Source organism: Cavia porcellus, unplaced genomic scaffold, assembly GCF_034190915.1.
Source record: "Cavia porcellus strain 051 isolate PalLab524CR breed Dunkin Hartley unplaced genomic scaffold, mCavPor4.1 scaffold_11, whole genome shotgun sequence".
NCBI classification, from domain to species: Eukaryota; Metazoa; Chordata; class Mammalia; order Rodentia; family Caviidae; genus Cavia; species Cavia porcellus.
This window is the reverse complement of record NW_026947494.1, coordinates 39188701-39203851: the sequence shown is the minus strand read 5'-3', so window position 1 is coordinate 39203851 and position 15151 is coordinate 39188701. Positions and strand designations below refer to the sequence as shown.

The window sequence follows — 15151 nt, the reverse complement described above, 5'->3', positions numbered from 1 at the left end:
TTTTTAGGCAACAAATGTAGTGGAAGGTCTGACTTAGGATGGAAAAAGATTTAGCTGACTGCATGAAGAGATGACAAGTTGGTGTCTGCCTTAAAGGACCCTCAGTACTGTCTGTTAATTAAAAGTGAAAATAATAAAAAATGTGAAAGAACCCTGCAAAGCCCCCAAAGAGTCTTCTGATTATTCTAAGACATGGGTCCATCCTCCAGGGGGTTCAGTTACCTGCTTGACACAGGAGGCTCCAGCTGAGGTATAGCATGCATATGACCCTGGAGGGTGATGCTGCTGTGCATAGAGCGGAAAGGATCTCAGGAGCCAGGCAGTGACCATGTGGCCACGCAGTCCACGTTGAGAAAGCGACACACAGACAGCAAGAGTGTTCTGGGGCTTCCCATCATGAAGATAGTGGGTGGGGACACAGAAGAAACAATCAAAACAGGAGAAATGGCAAGAAAGAAATTTTATACTATAAAGAAGACAAAGCCAGTTAGAAAAAGAGCCTAGGAGAATTTCTAGAGAAAAACTTGGCAGGTGACTCAAAGCCCGTCATTTCTGTCTCGCTCAGTCTCCTCTTTTCCAGCACTAACCTTCAGTCAGAGTGCTGCTTCTTTCCCATGCTGCCTGTGTCCATAGAAATTATGATGGTGTTTAGTATTTACTGCCGTATTGTTTTAAAATACACATACATACCAGTGCAGTGCCCTTCCACGTCATCAGTGGGGATGCATTTCAAGGGGATGCCCAGGCTGACCCAAACTATGTATGTAGTCAGTCCTATGTCTTGAATCATAATCAGTTGTGGATTAAAAGTATTAAAAAAACCACAGAACGCACGCAGTATTTTATGTTAGTCATAATTCCCTAAATAGTACAGTGTAACTTTTTACATAGATTTAACATATTAGGTATGATAAGTGAGACGGATGTGATTTATGAAATGCAGTAGGATATGCATAGTTGTGTGTCATTTTGGTTCTGGAGTGGGCGGGTCTCAGTATGTAGTTCAGGCTACTTTTGAACTCGCTGTGTATCCCACTTTGGCCTCAACGTCACAGTGATCCTCCTGCCTCAGCCTCCTAAGTGCTGGGATAATGGGCATGCGACACCATGCCTGGCTGCCGAGTTTTGTTTCAGGTACTTGAACATCTGTGGATTTTGGGTTCCCCAGGGGCTCCTAGTGATACAGGGGAAATAGTATAACTCCCAACCTGTTAAATATCAGATTTTTGCAGTTTGTGTTCCCAAAATCAAAGAATGAATTCTAGGGGGAATGGAGGTTAAGAATAGAAAACCTTTGAGAGAGAGAGAGAGAGAGAGAGAGAGAGAGAGAGAGAGAGAGAGAGAGACACATCCTGAGAGGCAGAAGGGGAACTGAAAGTGGGATGCCAGGGAGCCCAGTCTCAAAGAAAGTTTTTTTTTGTACTGAGAATTAAACTCATGACCTCATGCTTGCCAGGCAGGCAACTGTGCCACTGAGCTATATCCTCAGCAGCAAAGGAAGTTTTATAGAGCAAAATCACGAGGTGGGTACAACATGGGTCAAAACTATGATCAGCCAACTGTGATATCACAGATACAGCCACTTGGGTAATACTGATCCAGGGGAGAATCAGGTCATGTAGCAAGCGTACAGGGAAAGAACAAGACCTTCTTTAGAAAGGAATGGATCGAGGAGGTCCTGGTCACCAGATAACTGATTATCTTATCCCCAGAGGAGGTACGTGAGCTTGGTCATTCTAATTTTATCTTGAGGCCTGGCTTTCCGAAGACGCAACGTATTTTTACTCTCTCTCTTTACTGGCTCCCTTGAGGGTCTATCCCTGTCTGAATAACTTTTCTCCATTATGCCTGGTTCAGAATAGCTGGGTGTTTGCTCATTCTTCTCATGATAATGTGAGATGGTAGTTAAAGAAAGCGCTTGGTGGCTTCTCTTGGCTTACCTGAGTTGCCAGCATTTCTGATCTTGTCCTTTGGGGCCAATGTTATGAAAAATAAAATTACTTGAGCACAATCACTTTGATGTATTGTGACAATTGATGTCATAACTAAGGCAGCTGCTAAGTGCTTAACAGGCAGGTTGTGAACACAATGTGGATACGTGGGTCAAAGGATGAATCATGTCTCTGGAAGGCAGAGTGGGATGATGTTGAGATTTCATCACACTACTCAGAATGACACCTGATTTAAACCTTATGAATTGTTAACTGCTGGAAAATTTCATACAGTATTTTTAGACATGATTGACAAGTACGAAGTAATGGAGAACAGTCACAGATTTGAATATCTGAACGGTTTGCTCCTTCTCCCACTCACGGATCTGAGCTGAGCACAGTGTTCCCTAAATCCTAACTAGTAATTGCTATTGTTGGACTTTTGGTCTTTGCTAGCAAGTGAAAAGTTTTACCATTGTTGTTTCAATTTGCATTTTGGAGTTGGTCATACTTTTGCTTCCATGTGATATGTTTAGTATTTTTTTATTTTTTAATTAAAAAATTTTTTTTGTGTTAGTATTCTTTACCACTTTTTCTGTTTGGATACTGATTTTATCTGTAACTGGTTTCTAGCAGTTGCAAATATCCCACCCCCCAAACTTCCTTTCTGTGACGCGTTCTCCTTTTGTAGCCCAGGCTGGCCTTGAATTCCAAGGCCGTCGTCCTGTTTCAGTCTCCTCCAATGCTGGGGTAACAGTTGTCCACCGTCACGCCTGGCTAAACCATAATTTTGATTATAACTACTAAATTAATTTCTTTATCAGTTGGTTTTAGCATGTAATTTGAAAAATTCTGTATTTTTTATTTGATGAATTTCTTGATTTTTCATTTTTTAATGTTAATATTTTTATATCTTTGTTTTCTAAAATAACCAGATTTTTCTATTGCTTGAACTTTAACCAAAAATTTTAAAATGATGTTCCCTAAAAAGTACCTTTTGGGTTTCAACTGATTCTTCACTGACTGACAGATTAATTTTAAGGAGAGCTAAATGTTTTTCCAATATTATATTGCCACTTGTGTTTTAGATCTCATTTGATTTAGAGCACCAACTACAGTTCATCTTAATTATATTTGTTTTTGAATTTATTTCCCTGCTAGCAAGAACAGCTTTTAATTCACCTCTTATCTCAGACAACATATAACAGTAGTGAAGAAATTTGTTTTGGGCCATGAATAAATCAAGGGAGACAAGAACTTCTTATACATTTCCTGCATTGCTTCTTAAATAGTTCTTGTCTAGAGTTCCTTATATATTTCCGGAGGCGAAGTTTTAATAAGCCTGAAACTACAGTCTAAGGTAAGATACCTTATCTATCTGGAGAATTTTACATACTGTGTTCTAGGGCCACTGTATTACTCAACTGGGCTCCCCAAGACCCTTTTGAAAGCTTGGATTGCCCTCGTGAACAGGGCAGATATCATAAGCAATATTTTACTGCTTATGGTCTGCTGGGAAAAGGCAATAAATACATAAGTAAATAAACTAAAAAGATGCCAGACAGTGTTAAGGGCAAGCAAATACAGCACGTAAGATAAGACTGGTGAGTGTGAGAGAGCAGAGTAAGAACAAGGTGTTCGTGCACCCCTGTCGAAGGAGGCTTTTGGGGGCGTGCTAAATAAAATGTACATCCTTAGGCCTGGAGAATCAGTTTTTGGGAGGAGACCTGGACCTCTGCACCTTAAGCATCTCTGAAGTTGATAGCGTGAGACACAACCCGAGGAGCGCAGGCCTTAAATGCCAGCACAGGTCTTCATACCAGCTCGTTACCAAAATAGTGTGTCATGCTCTCCACTGATGTTAGGCATTTCCAAGTGCTGCTTTGATTTGGTGGATTTTAAGGTCTCTGTGCTTGCCTCTTTTTTGATGAAATTTAGTTCTTTTAAAATCTTCTGTTCCCGTGTGAGGAGCCCACGGTGGGAAGAGAAGATGAGGGGGGGATGCATCCAATCCCACGTTTCCTGCGCACCCTTCTCCTCTTCAGTGCCCGCAGCCACAAGGCCAGCATTTTTATACAGTATGTGCCTGTCGAGTTCTACTTGTTTCTCTTATTTCTAAAACACTATTGCTGGTAAAGTAATTTAGAAAGCCAATAAAATAACCCATTTCAAAATTTGAATGATTCATCAGTGAATCTAAGGTGAGACATTTTCCTTTGCTAGCCATTTTCAGCATATGAAAGTGAAGGTGTGCAAACTGATTCAAGGTAATAAGATGGATGGAAATCAAGATAGAGAAAGCTGAAGCTAGATATAAAATTGATTTATATAAAATTGAACGTATGATGGCTTGAGACTGTTGACTTACAGATGCGAAGGAGACAGGGAAAAATAGTGAATTGTGACGGCCAGTCCGGGAACAGTAGAGGAGGCTGACTGTGGACTGGAACCTTCTGGGCCAGCGTGGGTTGCTCTGTGTAACCTGCCTTCCCGACGGCCTGAAGGAGAGTGATGATTGTCGCCTCTCAGTTTATTCTGACAACCCAGAATTCTATCCTGAGAACCAGATTTTTAGAAGCACCAAATGATGTGCTATGGCATAGTCATCATGCAGTGGGAGAGGGGAGTAGGTTGAAATTGTAAATTTTTATAAGAGTATGCGAGATGGATTTATGAGCTGAGTGAAGCACACAAGTAGGAAATAATTTATTGAACAGTTTTTGGCTAGCTGAATTGAGGGGAAGACTGAAAACTAAATTCAGGTGACACTGGACACTCTCCACTTCAGTGCATAGAATAAAATTGATTTTTCTGTAGGATGCAATACAGGGACCTAGTTTCAGTCTTTTACATGTGAATATCCAGTTTTCTGAGCACAGACGTTAAAGCAAGGCTATCTGGACTCCAAGTGTGTCCTTGGTACCTTTGTCAGCAGTCAGATGGCGGTAGTTGCCTGGGTTTGTTTCATTATCTTCTTTCATTGCTCTACATGAGTATTTTTGTATGGATACGTGCTGTGTCAGTTATCACTGTGGCTTGCTTTGTGGTCTAATTTGAAATCAGGTATTGTGATCCCTTTAATCTTGTTCTTTTTGCTTAAGATTCTTTTGCCTACATTGGTTCCTTATGCATTTCAGAATTTTTTTCTAGTTCTGTGATGGGTGTAATTTTCCTGGAGTTTGCTTGATTTATTCATTTATTTATTTATTTATTTTTGGTACTGGGGATCAAACTCATGATCTGACACTTGCCAGGCAGGCGCTGTGCGGCTGAGCTATGTCCCTGGCCCCTGGTGTGCGCTTTAAACCTGTGGAATGCTTTTGAGAATACAGTCACTTTAGCAATATGAATTTTGCTTCTCCATGACACTGTTTTCTTAGTGTCTTCAGTCTCTGTCCTCAGTGTTCTCTAATTGTCATCGTACCAGTCTTTCACCTCCTTAGTTAGGTTGATCTTTTTACATTATTTCATTTAATTTTAGTTTGAGACAGGGTCTCACTATGTAGTTTGGACTGGCCTTGAACTCACTATGTGGCCCAGGCTCAGTTTCTTGTCTCAGTTTAAGTGCTGGGATTATAGGCATGTACCATTTTAGTTTTTTTGAACCCATCTGTCAGTTCTACATATTGCAATGAACTTATCTCTTTTTAGTAAGACTATGCTTTGAAAACTATTCAGTGCAGAAAATTAAATTGATCTTTTCCATTTTCTTGCCTTTTCTGGCATTTTGTTTTTTTTTGGTTAAACAAAGAACAAAGTAGGCTTTTACTTCTGATAATATGGTTCTAGACATTGGCTGCTCAGTGGACCAAGAAGATATGAACATAATTTCTCTTAAAACAGCAGATTGCTGAAAGGTCCATGTTAAGAATTTTTAAAACTTTAGTTTTGAAAATAACAGTGTTTAGCTGGGCATGGTGATTTACACCTTTCATCCCAGCATTTGGGAAGCTGAAGCAGCAGGATCACTGAGTTTGAGGCCAGCCCGGGCTACATAGTGAGTTCACAGCCACCTTGAACTAACTAGTGAGACCTTGTCTGGAAACAACAAAACAAAACAACAAAACAGTATTTAGAGAAATGCAAATTACTACATAGTTTTAAGAATTTTTTACAGTATATTTTAGAAACTGAACACATTTTTATGCTTAGAAATGTAGATATCATGAATTTTGTAAAATTTTAAAGCAGCAGAAATTGTTACAGTTGGGCAGTATTAGGGAAGTTGAAACATTGTAATCCTGAAAAAAGTAACAGGTTGTGTTAGGGTTTAATGTCAAAAAGCTTTTATTTGTAAATGGAATTTTTTTTTGAGATAGGTTGTCTTTTTTGGGGGAGGGGGTTACTGGGGGTTGGTGATGGGGTCTCACTATATAGTTTAGGCTGCCTTCAAATTTGCTCATATAATCCCAGGCTGACTTTGAACTTTCATGGTGATCTCCTGTCTCAGCCTCCTGAATGCTGAGATCTCATGCCCAGCTCAGTTTTGCTTTTAAAACTCATTTTGTTTTTGCTTTGATGTTGTTACAAAAACAAAACAAAACTAAATAACAACAAAACACTAAAAACATGGGGGAAGATCTGTCTGGTCCTGGAAAAGGGTGATGAAGGGCCTCCAGTCTGGAAGCTCGGAGAGAACTGGACAAGTTTGATTTTCTAGAGGTGAAAGTGAGTCAGTTTATGAAAATTAATTTTGTATAAACACAACGTCCCCAAAATTGAAAAATAATTTTGAGGACAAAAGGAAGAATTTAGGAGAGTGCTTATTAGAAACAGTAAAAAACTAGCTCTTGGCGAGTATTCCAGCAAGGGGATTCTGCGCAGAAGTCCATCATGCTTTCTTTGGCTCAGCCTTACTAAAGAAGGGCAGAACAGCGGGGCTTGTTTGAGATGGGATGTGTGTAAAAGATTTCACAAACAAACTGGCTATCTTGCAGTCCAGGTCCTTTAAAGTCTGGGCTCTGAGATAGAAAAGAGCCGTGCTCTGAAGAAGAGTGTTATCTGTTCTCAGTACAACCTTAACCTTTGTATTGTGTTTACCTTTGCTTTGTACTATGTTTACCAAGCTTGGTTTAGCTGTGTGCATTACCAGGATTGGCTGTTGCCTTTTACATTTATCTTGGGCTTCTCTAATTGCCTACTTTAGTAGCTAAGCTACTACAGAATCAGCTCAGTACTAGTACTGTGAATGAATCCATGCTGGGGATCAGGAGTAGATCTCCCTCCAGTGTAGAGGTAAGTGTGAAATGCCTGTGGATGTCCAAGGCTACATGAATCCCCCACCCGAGGAGACCTGCTGTTAGAGGCCAAGGCTTGAACTGAAGGAGAGTCAACTTGAGAATCAGCCAGAGAGCAAAATTAGAATGGTAATCACAGAAAGAAACTCCTAACCTACTAGGTATCTGGTACCAGTTCCTATACTCTAAAACCCAAGAATGAATTCTTAGAACAACAGAGGTTAAGAGCAGAATCTTGTTTATTGGGGAAAGAAAGCAGGTTCCAAGTGGGTTGCTGAGATTTCTCTTTCGAGGGAATTTTATAGAGCAAAATCACAAAGTGAGGTGCATTCATGGTGGGAAAAACTATAATCAGCTATTAAGGTAACAGTGATCCATGGGGAAATCACAAGGTGTGTGAGGTGGCAAAAAATTTTGATCAGCCAAGATGATCAGAATATAATTGCTCAGGTAAAAAAAAAATGGGGATCAGATGGGGGAAGTGAATCACTGGCACAGAACAGAGCCATGGGCGGGGGGTTTTTGGAGGGGGTGGTCAGTGGCTCTTCCAGGCTTTCCCAAAGTGATTGATAGCTATATCAATCCCTGTTGTTTATCCTTAGGGGAAGTACGTGGGTTCATCTTTTTGTCTTGGGGTCACAGAATGCCCCTTTCCATAGCTGAAAAGTCAGCTTTGACTCTTGAGGGCCTGTGCCTGCCTGGCTGCCTACCTAACTCAGCTGTAGTTTAAAATTTACGAAGGTAGTGAAGTAGAAGTGAAGGAAACTTCAAGGACTAGGTGTCCCTTGGCATTATCTGATGTTCCAGAGACATCGTATGGGTAAAAACACAAGCCCTAAAGAGGATCCTCGTGCAACTGCAGAGTCATGATGCCGCAGCCGCTGGTTTTGAAGTGCAAGTGCAGCGAGGCCTGAGACCAGACGGCTCATTCTTTGAAGAAACTGACTAATAATGTAAATTTTGGAGAAGGGGAAACTGGATTGAGAGAAATGAGTTTTAAGGTTCTCTAGCGCTAAATCTGAAGCAAGGAAATTTTACAGAAATGTAATTTCAGAAGCAAATGTAAGTTGACTTGGGAGAATTTTCTCTCATCTCTAATTTTTAGTGTATTTCTGGCACATGGGCCCCCCTCAGCAAACACGCTGAAATACGAGAATTCCTACAGTTTTACTTACTTTTCCCTGTAGTTTACATATTAGGGTTTCTATACCTGGCTTTCTTTGCTTTTTGAGATTAAAGTTCAGTTCAGCAGTTTTGCAGTGACACAAGCAGCTATTTCAAGCGTGTGCTCACAAAGCCCTTCACAGGCTCTGCTTCTCTGTTTGCAAACTTTGCATCTTGTCGTTGCATAAGAAAGCGTTTTGTAAAGTTTTGAATGTGATTAAAAGTGGTAAGACATTTCAAAAGTAAGTTCTCTCTCTCTCTGAGTCTATTTTGGTCTGAATGGATAAGAAGGACTTGGAACATTGGTTTATGAATTTTAGTGCTCTCCCCCAAACTGTTCTGGTATTTATGAAGATACATTCTCTTACAATAAATGTTACATCTGTAACTATTCCAGCTTAGTTTTGCCTTTATAAAAAAAACTTGAGTGGGGGGAAGCGGTGGCTGTGGCAGAGCCGGAAGAAGCCGCAGCAGGACTCGCGGGGCCCCTAGGGACTGTGGAGGCCAGGCATACTAGAAATGGCTAGTCCCCAGTTGGTCTTCGTCTTTGCAATTTGCATTTTCTTTATTTTTTCTCTTTTTTAATTTTAAAGATAGTAAAATCCAACAAAACAAAACAGGAAAAGCCAATCAAAGCAATGCAGCAAATTGGTATAAAACTTCAAAGCAGGATACTAGGAAAACAGCAATTGCTACCATAGTGTATCTTGTTATCTTCACCATTCCATCAGGTATAGCAAAATCAAACCAAAAATAGAGCACTGTAAAACTAAACAAAACAGAATATTGAAGAAAGCAAAGCAATCAAAACAAAGCAAAATAATGGAAATAATATTGGTCTTCAAAGACGAGAAAAGGAAACCCCCAAATTTGCTATAGTGCATATTCTTCATCCTCTCAAGAGATGCTCAGACCACCAGCCACAGGCCTGAAAAATCAATCAAACAATATAAGCATTTAGTTGCTTTGTGAACCTTAGTTGCTGTCAACTCAGCCTGTCCTCCCAATGAGCAGTTGCCTACAGGGTTGTGGGGTGTGTGGGGGGTACATAGTGTTTGGTTCTCAACCCAAGCACAGGAGGGGCTGACTTTTTCTCTCCCTGGAACCCATGCACTTTGCTTACCAGGAAGGCTGATTAGTTAATTTCTTGGTGGGCTCTCCTAGTCCCAGCATGGCCAATTCTTCAGAGGCACTGGCTTTCCTCTACCTTGAACCTATGCAGCTTTACAATTTGCATTTTAATGATAACAGAATTAATTCTGGCCTCAGAAAGCTACTGTGACATCTTAGGTGTGCAAAATCAGCATCAGAGCACCAGATCAACAAGACCTTTCATCTTAGCCATGAAGTATCATCCGACAAAAGTAAGAGCCGCAGTGCTGAAGCAGAATTCCAAGATTGCAGAAGTATATGAAACACCCTCAGATGTGAGTAGGCAAAAAGAATATGATACACTGGGACACAGTGCTTTCAGGAATGGTAAAGGACAGAGAGATAGTGGAAGTCGTTTTGAGCAATCCTTTAATTTCAATTTTAAGGACTTATTTAAGGACTTTAGTGTTTTTGGTCAAAACCAAAACACTCCACCTAAGAAGCATTTTGCAAATCACTTCCAGACATGGCAAGATGGTTCTAGTAGACAGCAGCCTCATTCCCAGGAGTTTATATTAGGCAAATTCCTTCTTTTTCTGTTCTTATTAAATCCACCTGGTTGACTCTTCTTTAGTATCTTCGATGAAGAAGTTTTCTCTGAAATATTTCAACAAGTACATGATTTTGCTCAGAAATTTAATATTATTTATTTAATTTTTGACAGATTCTGAAATGCTCAGCTAGAGATTAGACAAATCGAATTATTAATTCTCTTGATTAGAAAAGGTCCTTTAAAAATATTATTCTGCTGGTTTTTCCCTCTCATTTTCCCTTAGGCTTTCATTACTACCAGAAAAAAAGAAAAAGTGATTGAATTTGCTTGATAGATAGGTTAAACTTTAAAGTTATTGGGTGACTTTGATTTTTGCAGTGAAACTTCTGCTAATTTAAAATTACATACTCTAGCATCTGTGATTTGGATTGCTAAGTATGTATGACAGTGTATAATTGAGGCAGCAGAGGAGAGGATTTTGTGGTCAATTGCCACTGAAAGCTTTGGAAAGAGATGATTTGGTATTTACTGTATCTTGCCATAGAATTGGATACTGGAAATGTTGATAGAGCTTTTGGTTAGTTAAACTGAAAAAAAAGAAAACTTACGAAATCTTGCCAAGAGATTGTTGCACATTTATGCCCTGCCAAGTGATTGATTTTATAGGATTGAAATCATAACTACTTACATCTTTTCAAATTTTTGTCTTAGTTGTTGGCACTCTAGGTGTTAACTGTGAATTTATGTGGGTTTATGTGTGTATGTGTAATTCTTCCTCTGTGTTTATCTTTATCTAGAGATTGACTAATACCTCATTCTGTTTGTAAAACCAGCCAGTAATTTTTGTGCAACTTTATTATATGCAGTATTTTTAAATCCTAAGAAATGTGTACTTTTGTTTTCAGATAAAACTCAAGTTCTGTACTTCCGACATTATAATCCATGAGTATTAATCCTATGGATACATATTAAACTAGTAATGTTTCATATAACATTGTGAGTGAGAGAAATAGAAGTGTTTACAAGCTGATAGTTTATCATTTTGTTAAAATTTTATTATGCAAATCTGCAGGCATAGAGGATATATATATATATATATATATACTGATTATATACTCATCATAAGCTATATTTCTCATAAAATTAACTTTTATAATCTGAAAAAAAAATAGTCTTAAAAGTGTCCTGTTCAGGTTTATGAAATGCAGTATAGGATCCATTTTTAATTTATCTGTGGAAAAAACTTGGTTATTTATCTCATTATTTTCTAACAGTATAGATTTTGTTGATTGGTCTGTTGGAATAGGATCTAAAGTGTATTTTTCCATTCTCTTTATTTCCTGTAAACTGGGAATTGGGTTTATTTATTCTTTTTTTTTTTTGGTATCGGGGATTGAACTCATGATATAGCGCTTGCCAGGCAGGTGCTTATGCCACTGAGCTAAATCCTTGGCCCCTTATAGTTATTCTTTATATAATTCCTTTTTTACTTTGCAAAAGGAAGATTTTATTCCTCTACTATTGGTTAGGCAGATACAATTACTATTAAGGTACATGCCTGGTTCTTTTATTTAAAACCACAAATCAAAATTAAAGCTGGCACTGTACGTCTGTTGTAAGTGCATGTGAGCATGCCAGTGTATGGGGAGTCTGACAGTCAGTGTCAGGGCCTAAGGATTAAAACAGAAGAAAAAACAGCAGAGCATCTTGCTCAACAGGACACCTGGCTGAAACCTAGGCCATTGACTCCGTGAGTAAAGCTTATCCTGGTAAGTGTGTGTGGGGCCCTGCATCTGATCCCTAGCACTACAAGGGAAATAAAAGGCTTGAGTTTATCTTGCTGGCTTGCCTCAGATTCCTGAGATCTCAGCTGCAGGCTTTGGGACTTGTAAAGTTGGAGAGTCCTCTCAGCCACCTCCTCTTTGCCAAATTGGTTGGGTAGGAGATGCTTTTTTCTTCTGACTTTTTTTTTTTTTTTTTTTTTTTGGTACTGGGGATCTAGCTGAAGACCTTGCGCTTGCCAGGCAGGTGCTTATGCCACTGAGCTAAATCGCTGGCCCTCTTTTGCCTTATTTTTGACACACTACACTTGACAGAAGACAGATTAGTAAGAAAATAAGGCAGGTTTAATCATATGGTGTAGTAGTTCATAGGAAAAATTATGACTGAAGGTGACAGTTGAAATTTGAAGCTTACATCCTTTTTTTTTAAGACAAGGTCTCACAGTGCAGTTCAGGCTGGCCTCGAACTCACTATGTAGCCCAGGCTGGCCTCGAACTTGTGGCAGTCCTTCTTCCTCAGCCTCCTAAGCACTGGGATTACAGGCATGTACCCCCATGCCCAGCCTCAAGCACTTTTTAAAAATGTGAAATATTTGTCCTAAAAAAGACTTTGTAATTTTTTTCCTTCTATTTCCCTTGCAGTGCTAGGGATCAGTCCCATGACCTCACGCATCCTAGGCAGCTGCTGTTAACCCTGAGCTATGTCCCCAGCCCTCAATTGTCAGTTGATACATAATAATTGAATGGATCTACTATGTACAGTGTGGTAGCTTGATATGTGTATACCATTATATATAGGCACAGTATTTAGTGAACAAATCAGGATAATTTGCATACCTGTCACTGCAAATTTTGTGTTGGAAACATTCAAAAGTCCTCTCTAGAAGCTATTTTGAAATACAGTTTATTGTTGTCAAACACATTTCCCATGCTTGAACAGTAGAACTTACTCTTTCTTTCTAGCTGTGACTCTGTACCTGTTAAAGCACCCACTTTCATCTTTCCTCGCTCTCAGGCTCTGATAAAAACCACTCCTATGCTTTGGAGATCGACTTTCCCTGTGCCTGATATTTTATTTTACACTTCTGTTTATTATCTTAATGGAGGGGGTTATTTAGAGAAAAACATAAATTTTGGGAAGATGAATTAGCCTCTAGGAGAATAGACAGGGGAAGGAAAAGTTGGTGACACTGTTTGTGCAGGTGTGTGGAGATCTCTGAAGTGTTACGGGATGATCTTCCCCATTGTTCCTGGGGACAGGATTTAAAGAGGCTCCAGGTTTAGTCAGACAATAGATTTGAAGAACTCAGTCCCTTCTGCTCAATTTTTTTTTAATAATACCAAGACCCCAGATGACCTTGTGTAGCTACTGTGTAGCCTTCTCATCCTAGTTCAGCTTCCCCTCTTGTTCTCTTGGTGTTATTCCTAAATTCAAACTTCCTACCTCATTGCAGAAGTCCTTTTTGGATAATTACGTATTATTGACATCATGGACTTGATAGTAATGTCCCTAAATTAATTCAGCCTTCCAACACTTACTTTAAGATGATAGATACTGCAGCCCATATCTGTGAAAAAAGAACGATAACCAGATCCATGTTGATGGAGGAATAATTTTAAACAACTGAGCCTTAAGAAACTGTCGATGGAGCACTGTTGAAAGTGTAAAAGGTTTTGTATGTTGGGTTTTCATCCAAATGTAATTTTCACTTTGTTTTCTTTTGTGACCAATAGAACATTCCAGTGAGCCGGTAGAAAAAATTGTGACTTTGGCAAGTCCTTCTGTGATGTCGCTCACCTGCAAGTTCAAAACATCAGAGAATTTGGCTTCAGTCAGTGTGAGTTGGAGAAAGGATGGTAATGAATCCGTTACGAATTATTCTCGCACTGCCGCAGAAGACACGGTGTCTACCCAATACAAGTGAGTATACGACATTGTAACCAAATCACGGGCTGAAATGAGTTCAATTCTAAGTATTTTGCTGGCTGAGCACTCTTTCCTTTGTAGCCACTTGACTGTTACGCTGATATCTTTATTTGCATGTTTATAGAATTCTTTCTACTTCAAAAACTTTGATATGGTTAAGTGTTCATTTAGTAGTGTTTTTGAGGACTAAGCCTTTATTAATATCTTGAATTGTCTTTTAGTTTCACCATTGTTGACAGCAGGCAAATGGGAAACTATTCTTGTCTCTTTGAAGAAAGAAAGAAATACAGGGGAACATTTGATATCAAAGGTCAGTATTAATAACTCGCAGAATAATAGCTTCAGAATTATAGTCTTAGATTTTTAAATGCCTGTTTCAAGTTATTATTATAATACACATAATAAAGCTGATAAGAAATTGTACGTTTTCCTTGGAATCACACAGAGGTGGCACTGCAATGGTCATGCCTTCCCCAGGCCCCTCCCTTCCTGCTTAATCTCCCACTTTATTTACTTACTTATTTTTGGTGCTAAGGACTGCACTCAGGGCTTCCGGCTTGCTACCACAAGTGTTCTACCATACCGCTGAACTAAATCCCCAGCCCCTAAACTCCCACTTTAAAACAGGGTTTAATTGAAAAGGTCAACCTGCTAGCTGTACATAAATCAGTCTCTTAAATTTACTCATCAATTTAGCCCTCGAAATTCAGAGTGTTCATGGTCATCCTTTAGAATTCCAAGTTACTATGTTCCGAGACTGAGAGAGTATGATACAGTATTCTAGATCAGTGGTGCCGGGACTTGCGATTTTAGAGATCTGTAAAATTTAGGCGATTTTGTTTCATATATTTAAACCAAGCTGGATAATTTATCCTACAAAAATAACGCACTATCTGCTGCTCGTAGGCTAGATACCTGCACAGTGTGAGATTGTACCCAGTATTAGGGTGATTGTAACAGTGATAAATATTTGTGCATCTAAATGTAGAAACAGACAGGAAAAATGTGGCATAAAAAATAAAAAGCCAGCTTGTGTGGGACCCTCACTCAGTGGGAGTTTGCAGGGACTGCAAGTTGCCCTGGGAGCGAAGGTGAGTGGCGAATGAGTGTGCAAGCTAGGACACTACTGCGACCCTCGTAAACGCTGAACACACAGGCTAAACTAAGGTTATAAAATGTTTTCTTAAGTAAGTTAACCAGAGTTTACTGTGTCTTTTGCTTCATCACCTCTTACACAACGACGTGTTTGAATTCTTGGTAAAATATGAAATATTTAGCTTAAAATACAACATCTGTACAAAACATTTTCTTTGTATCTTTATTCTCTAAGCTTTCAAAAATGTTTAAAATGCTTTATTATTTATGGGGTGGGGAACTTTGTAAAGGTTCTGGTTAAAATTTAAGACACAGACGAGCCTAGGCCTGCCCAGGGTCGGGATCATCAGTGTTACTGTCCCCTGCCTCCA

At 39.3% G+C, this 15151-nt stretch overlaps 1 protein-coding gene across 1 annotated transcript in view; it reads left to right on the top strand.

The window, feature by feature from the left end:
* Emb (embigin) overlaps positions 1–15151 on the top strand; it is a 55375-nt gene that overhangs the window by 18841 nt on the left and 21383 nt on the right. Inside the window, exons 4-5 of the mRNA XM_063257881.1 lie at positions 13493–13679; positions 13907–13995. Coding sequence (XP_063113951.1) covers positions 13493–13679; positions 13907–13995 — 276 coding nt within the window. The remainder of the gene's footprint in view (positions 1–13492; positions 13680–13906; positions 13996–15151) is intronic.